The 7,974-nt window shown below is 39.1% G+C and overlaps 1 protein-coding gene across 2 annotated transcripts in view; it reads right to left on the reverse strand.

The window, feature by feature from the left end:
- Positions 1-234: 234 nt before the first annotated feature.
- SACM1L (SAC1 like phosphatidylinositide phosphatase) overlaps positions 235-7,974 on the reverse strand; it is a 25,575-nt gene continuing 17,835 nt past the window's right edge. The window contains exons 12-20 of one of the 2 annotated variants that reach the window (XM_010712958.3): positions 7,872-7,951; positions 7,261-7,359; positions 4,630-4,768; positions 4,345-4,414; positions 4,169-4,241; positions 3,621-3,714; positions 3,446-3,538; positions 2,707-2,764; positions 235-2,256 (exon numbers count right to left, since the gene is read on the reverse strand). In XM_010712958.3, the coding sequence (XP_010711260.1) occupies positions 2,120-2,256; positions 2,707-2,764; positions 3,446-3,538; positions 3,621-3,714; positions 4,169-4,241; positions 4,345-4,414; positions 4,630-4,768; positions 7,261-7,359; positions 7,872-7,951 (843 nt within the window). In that variant the 3' untranslated portion in view covers positions 235-2,119. Of the gene's footprint in view, positions 2,257-2,706; positions 2,765-3,254; positions 3,274-3,445; positions 3,539-3,620; positions 3,715-4,168; positions 4,242-4,344; positions 4,415-4,629; positions 4,769-7,260; positions 7,360-7,871; positions 7,952-7,974 lie in introns of those variants that run through there. The other variant, XM_019616576.2, reaches the window with a different exon arrangement.

A 7,974-nucleotide genomic window follows, 5' to 3' on the forward strand; every position in this document is an offset into this window, starting at 1 on the left:
AGCGGCGCGGCGGAAGGGGCGGGCCACAGCGCGCCTGCGCGGGGCTGAGGGCGGGCGGGCGCGCGCTGAGGGGCTGCGCTGCCGCCATTTTGGAATTGTGAGATGAAGCTGAAGGAGAAAGGCGGACTCGAGATTATACGTATCTAAGCACCAACAAAGTAGTACATCTAGACCGCACCAGCGATGCTTCCATGTTAAGTAGTAGATAAGGACCTCAGGCACAAGACGCAGCTGCCAGGATCTAGAAAAATCAGATTTTTTTTATTGTCATTGATGAGTACACTGTTGTGATTTCAGCAATACAGACTCTTTGCAAAGCACTGAGCTCTGGCTGCCCTCCAGCTTTGAGAACCCACATTAACCTGTGTCTCTCCCTCCATCCGTACACACACTCCACAGCTGGTCTTTGCCACAACAAAACTGTTATTTTGTGTTTATTTTTTAAAAAGCTGCAAAGATTCAGTTCTAGACTGCAAGACAACAGAACAGAGTTTCAAAGGGCAGCTGCCCAAGAGCCATAAGAACCATTATATACTGAGTCTATGGTGTTCCTGCACTTTGCGTCCATGACAGGTGACACTGGAAAATGAAGTCAGAGGAGTTTCCAGTTAACCACCAACTGGTATTCCCAGCACAGCATCTAGAAGCAGACAGAGGCATGGCGAGTACTGATGTTTATGCACAGGTTATGCTCACAAAGAACCAGAGGCCTCCAGTGACATTCAAGGTTAAAGTGAACAGATAACTGCAAAAGTCTGTACACAGTTTCAGTCATAACACAGTGAAACACTGGAGTATGAGTGCTTTGTGTTCTAACCTCAGTAATGACAACTGTGCTAGCTCTAAGATCCTACACATTTCTCCCTCCATTTACATTTTATAACTGCAATCTGAATATACAGCCGTACTTACAGGAAATATTAAACAATGCGCAGTGCCTTAAGCAAGTTTCATGGCTGGTTTTGAACAAACCATATAAAATAAGTGACAAAATAGTTAAAATTGGTCCTCGAGTAGGATTACTTATTTTTATACAGCTTGGAAGCACTAAATTTAAAGACACGCATTTATTGTTAACCAGCACATGTTATTTTGTAGCTTTAAAAAATTTTTTTTTTCTTTAAAGTGTGTTACATCATCATGCATGAAAAGCAAGAAGCTGCTCCCAAGTGCAACATGGCATTAGGGTGACATTTCCTCCTCCGATTCATACTCCTTTTTTTGTAAATTATTCCAACAACAATAACAAAAAGAACAGAGACAGCTGACTAGGAAAACAATACCAAGTTCACCTTTTGCATTGCAACCATTCTTGAAGCGATGGAGTACTTTGGGCCTTTAGCATAAGGAGGATTTGATAAACCCCGCAAGGAGTTTTACATTCTTTGATTTCATTTACATCCTTAGAAAAAAAGAAAAAAGTATTTTCATGAGCTAACTAATGAATCATCATCTGGAGACTGCAGTACTGAAACAGTGCAAGACATTTGCAACTTCAGGAGCATCCAATTACAACTCTCACTCAAACAATGATTAGTAGAATATTGCATCAGTCATAGACAACACAGAACAAAAAGGTAATTCTGGAGGAGCGCTAGGATTCAAAAAATCCTGAATATTTAGTGAAAAAATCCCCCACACAAATATGCATGAAGGACTTGGACCTTACCACAGCAAAAGCAGTCCAGCTACGAGCCTTGGAACAAGACTTTCTGTTGTTATGAAGCCTTATTTGGTCAGAGAACACAATTAGAAACTCTTATTACCGCTTTATCATCCAGGTATTTTGACACATGAACAGCAGAGCTCTCTCTCCTGCCAACCGAAGTTCAGCCAGTACTGCACACATGGACAGTGAGCTTCAGCGATCCACTTCACACTCTACAGCATTCCAGAAACCGAAAAGCTGCCCTTAACCATTGACTTCTCAGTGAAGTGGGTGGAGGCCCTTCACTAATGCAATATTCCAAAGACCATTGCAACTGAGACTGTTTCTCTCCAGCGCTGCCAATGAAGAATGTCCATAAGACCACTATTTAGTGTGGAAAGCAGGTCAGTAGAGACTCCAAGTGTGGCTTGAGGAATCCTCAGTACCAAGCCGCTTTCCACACACACAAATTCAGTCCATCTTCTCTTTCTGGACCAGCTTGGGTGCATCTACAAAATCCTTGCCGTTGTAAAGGATGATGGCAAAAGTTCCAAAGCTTGCAGTTCCCCAGAAAAGCACATAAGCCAGTGTCTCAGTCCATGTATCACCTGTTAAAGTCAGACAAACACTCTAGTTCATCTCCAACGATCAGACAATCTACGTACAATAACAAAACATTTCAAGCCCTCCCACAGATATCAAATGAAGTTAAGAGCGCTTCACAGGCACTGAGGCCTTATAGCATTTTCTATTTCCTTACATAGAAGGTGACAAGTCAAAGTTGCTTATTTGTAAGCTAGCACTGTCTGCCACACAGTTGTTTGAGTGCTTTAAGCAGATAGCTATGGAGGTCACAGACTCAAGAACTTTATTGGCACAAACATTAGGAAATTTAAGGAAAAGGCAGAAAGCCTTCTTCATTCCCAGCACAGATTTAGATTAGAGGAAATATTTATCAGATCAAGCTTATGTCTATATCTCACTTTTCTGATCTGCTTCTATGCAAAAAAAAAAGTCTCAGGTAGAACTAAATTAGGGGGCAATTAATTGTGACTTACCAGCCATTAGCAAACAAATTATACACATGGAGAAAGCAACCACCATAATAATAGGCAACTGGGAAAAGAAAAAGGTTAGTTAAATGATGTAATAGCACATATATTCCTTAAATTCCTTGAATCTAAGGCTGCAAAGCTATTTACTTGCTTAGCCATCAAGTTGCTTCAACTGTTGATGTCAGGTGCAACTGTAAAATTTTGGATTGTTCCAAATAGTGCTCAGTGACATTCAGAATTAAAATACATCTACTATATATTAGAAGAGATGTGATGTAAAGGACTTTTTTTCCTTTAAAAAAAAATAAGTACACCAGCTACCACTTAATCCCCTCGTGTCCCCAAGTCCCATTTTGCTACATAGAAGGGAAAGGAGAGAAAAAGGCAGAAAAAAGTTTTCTTTATGTTACAGTCTATGCCTCTGCATAAAGTATGAGAAAAGATTTTCACAAGTTTCTTCTGCAGAATGAAACAGTCATTGATGGTGACTGGTAGGATTTCTCCCCACTTGAAGCAGATTTTAAAAATGCAAGCAGCAGTTCTTTCAATACCTCAAGGACACTCCGCTTTCTGTCAAAGGAACAGTCTGTGTTTAGTCCTACAAGCAGGTATCACAAAAACACAGCCACATTACAGGGACACTCAATTACTAAGTAGACAATTTCTACTTAGTTTTATTAATGCAAGTGACCAAAAGGTTTCACATGTTTGGAAAAACATGAATTGAAGTCTTCATACTCACAGCTAAGAACTTCCAATCTTTCTTGACATGTAGAGGACTAGCAGATTCTACTTCATCCACTGAATAATTTCCAAGAAAGAGATCAATAGCATCCTGAGAGAGAAACAGAGCAGAAGTTGAAATGCACAGCAGTATTTATCAAATACATTTTCCCACAGTTAAGAGCACAACTTACTTGTCTAAATCCATCAGAAAAGTTATTTTTGTAATAACGTATTAATGAGTTCCAGCCATCCATTATTAAGCCCCACTGAGTCCTCTTCCCAGTTCTGAAAAAGAAATTTAAAATATTTATTGCATACTTGTGCATTCAGGACAAGTTTTAGATATAGTCCTTCCATTGTTCACTGTTCAAACGTATTATGTTTAATGAGTACACATACTACAATTACCTAGTGCTGCCTCTGCATTATTACCACACACTTGTTACAAGTTATTTGAAAATAGAACTACACTTCTCTCCATCCTAGGATACAAATGTACCTTGAAGATGTGCATTTCTTGGTTTTATTTCTAGATAGTCTTTTCTCCTTTCATGTACACACAAAGAATAACATTCTTCCGTAGACTCCAGTCTCTCATTTTACCAATTGAATCAAAACACTGCAAAGTTCATTAGTAGCCTACACTCCAAATTAATGATCTTTTTGGATGCAAAGACCTAAAGGAAGCCCCAGACGTACACAAAAACCCAGAAGACTTTTACAAAAGAGGCAGACTTGCCTTGTGTAATCTGTCTTTAAGGCACCAGTTCCAGCATACTGTTTGGCACAAGCATTAGCATTATCAGCCCATGCTGTAAACGGGAAAACATTGAGAACATTAAGGAAGTTACTGTTTGGAGAAGTGATTTATTTAGGTTTTTTTTTTTTTTTTTTTAAGCTTTATGAGCAGCATACCATTTTTGTAGATTTTCTCAAAGTCTGCTTGCTCCTCAATTCTCTGTCCAACATGCAAAACACCTAGCCTCTGAAACAAAGCAGATGGAAGCACGCTAGGAATACATTAGAAATATTAGGATTTCCTTTCAGAAAAATCTGTATGCAGTAAACTAGAATTCAGTCAGTGCCTTTCATGTAAACGTTACAGTAACTCAAGTATATAAGCTCTTTCATTGCATTTCAGTTTCAAGTAGAATTCCTTTCTCCTCTTAAGAGCTTGTCAAATAAGAACTAAGTATTTACCTGAAGCTGGGCTTGAAGAGATCGGCGTGCTAACAAGCTCTGAATCACATTTGTCCTATCCAGGCAGTCCATACAGTTACTGCGGAATATTCCTTCCTGCTGAGTCACGATTTTACCATCTGAGTCAACTAGAAAATAACTAAAACATACAATATATAAATACCTAGGTGGATTGGAACAAGTAAATATTCCAGCAGCCAAAATGCAGTTTCCAGAGCACATGAAGAATTGTTAGCCATGCCTTTTGACATGCGATGCCACCCTGAATTCTTTTCCTCCCATGATGAAAAGCAGTATCAATACATGAACATGTGTAAATCTTCGAGTAGTACTCATTGTCATTCAGACAGACAACAATATTGAGCTATAGGCCAATGGGAAGAGCAGCTACTGGTGCAACAACAGTGACTTAAGCTGTATGTTCCTCTATGTCCACAATTACCATGATCATTAGCAGAGCATAAATATTAAAGTAACCAGATCTGGGTCTGTGTACCTGATCACCAGTCTCAATACTGTTATCATGACACAAAGAGTAAACTGTGAGGAACACTTCTTCCAGAAAGTTGTTCAAATTTTTAAGGTGACCACCAAAAATCTGCTACCAGCAGTTCTCATACTCCTCCTCTCCACTGTACAGACATCTGTGGGAACACCCCTTCCGCCAACAACTACATATTTGAATCACCCCAACCTTTTTAATCAACTAAACCATACAGGTTTTTTCTTCCCCAGTTAATTGGTATTAAAAAGCCCATTTTAAATACTGGATTGCATAAAAATATTCTTATCAGCTCAGTTATTAAACAAATCAAATTATCAGTTGGATGGGACTTGTCCTACTATAGAATAAAGCTTCCAGTTGCCTAAAGATTCACAAATCATACTCTGTAGATTAAGTTACTCCTTCACTTAATTACGAACTCTGAATTTGGACTAGTGTATGATCCACTGTTACTGTACAGCATTTTAAGACAACAATCACACTAAAGATGCATGCAGTACAAAAAGTATCAAGAGCCTGACACAAAAGCATATGTTTTTACTTTGATCAGCCTTGTGTTGACAAGATCTGGTTTTGTAATTCTTGGAGAACTAGTTTTGTTAAACTGCTTTCCATGTTGAATGATTAAAGTAGAGTTTACACCTATGAAATCTTCACTTTCCACCTTTCTCCCAAGTTTTGCCTAGAATTGGTATGAGGATAATCAGCATAGATGAGGAGCAGATACTTCTGGTCAATGACAGATTAAGTGATATATCCCCTGCAACTGCTTAAAAAAAAAAAAAGAAATAATGTTTTAAAAAACAGCAGAAGAATAAGCATTCTGTCAGATTTGTCACAACAGGATTCAATCTGCTGAAGAGTTGTTTGCCTCTCCCAAGGGTGCAAGAATTATTTAAGTGCATCAGAACTCATTTTCCTGTTTAAATTGTAACAGAGGTCACTCAAAGTGAAATAAAACATAGCATGATAGAAATAACCTCATCTTGAGAAAGAGTCTTATTTTCTGTATCTCGTTCTTATAGACACATTGCTTCCTTCGTTTCAAGGAAACTTGCTTATTGTCAGCTGCCATTGGAGGCTTACAAAAGAACCATACGATACAATTCTCAGCATTCACTCTAATGAAGGATTCTTGCTGACTAAGAAGCCTACACATGTATTTCCCGTTCTCCCAAGTGCTCTGAAGCTGATTTATCCTTTTGCATTTTAGAAGGTTTTGCGGTTTTCTTTTGGTGGTGAGGAGACTGAACTCGCTATCATATGACTAATCCATACTACTCTGACAGTCTTCATTCCAGGCAAGAGGTCAACTCCTCTTCTAATCTGCAGCTCACCATCTTTTTTTGGCTCAGCTATATCGCTGCCAGTTCTGCAGCACCCCTGAAGCACAAAGTAAACCAGCTGACAAGGCCTTAACGACAGGAAGGAAGTAACCAGAAAAACAGAACAAAGTAAACACTGGCCCTATCAACCTGCACATCTATAAGTGGCAAAGACCGAGATGTGCATTAAACAACATGCTCGTGGGAGCAAACACAGACCTAAGTTGATGTGGATGCTTAATCCACAAGGAACTAAATTCTCATTTTGTTTTTAGTCATATAAAATTAGACTAGCTTGTTAGGTTGTAGCAAGGTAAAACAATGAATACTAATTCAAAGGTTTGATACCACAAACAATGTGCAGAAATGTAAAACACATAAAGAACAAGCCTGGGGCCAGGGGAGCATGACACCATGTAGCAGAACAGCTTGCTATCAACATATGGAATTATCCTTGGATAAAAAGATACCACCAAATGAGACAACTTCACAGTTGTATGCACACTGATTTCTTCAAATTGTTTACCCAAAGGCACTTCTCAAGGCACAATGCAGGGCTGCTGTGATTTTCAGAACCACTTTACTGGGACATAAAGAGGGCTCTGTATTTTATATCCTAACCCATCTCCACCCTTGCACTTGGTATTAAAAAAGGGAGAAGAGATATGGAAGCACTAACAGCATGTATAAGAATAAGATGCATTTACAAGCTTTACAAGTCTGTTTTAATGTGCCTTATAACAATAGAAACTGTGAGAAAGCAGTCTTATTTTAATACTTAAGAGAACCACCAAGTCTTACCTAAACTCATCTTGCTGTTCTGCTAGTTGATCCAGTAAAATCTGAAGCCGATCCCATCTCATCCGACTGCACTCCTTATGGAAGTCAAATGCTATGTATCTGTTCAGACGAAGAACCTTTTTAGAATACTTACTGCAGTGAAGGTCTCAAAGATCCACACATCCATAAAACAAGCAGTGACAGGATTTACATCCGTACACCTTGTCAGTGCTCTGTAATTATTCTGTGGCTGCTTCCTTACTATGCATGGTGACAACATTTACGTTTCGTTACAAGACACCATTAGCCTGTGCAAGCACTAGCTATTCATCCTACGTTCCGGCTAGTATATTTTCTCCAGAAAGCACACAAGAGAAGAAATGCATCTGATTTCATCTGTGTTATAACCATGACCCTTGACTTCCCTCCTTTGTTCTATTTGTCCCATCTTCAGCCTCACCTGTGCATAAAACCTGAGGCCAGGGCAATGGCTACATGAATGTTACTTCATATACACAAAACATCAACGTATCAGCTATTTAATAAAGGCCTTGAGAGCATGATCACTCTGTCTCAGAGGCAGTGCTCAGTTTTTTTTAACTCAAGGAAGTATAATTTCATTTCATATGTACCTGACCATTCCATTTGCCATGCTGTTCACCATTTTTGCAAATGTCTGCTCCAGAGGCAGCTCAGAACCCTTTTGGTTAACCTGGAAAGAAAGGAGGGGAAAAA

Source organism: Meleagris gallopavo, chromosome 6, assembly GCF_000146605.3.
Source record: "Meleagris gallopavo isolate NT-WF06-2002-E0010 breed Aviagen turkey brand Nicholas breeding stock chromosome 6, Turkey_5.1, whole genome shotgun sequence".
Lineage (NCBI taxonomy): Eukaryota > Metazoa > Chordata > Aves > Galliformes > Phasianidae > Meleagris > Meleagris gallopavo.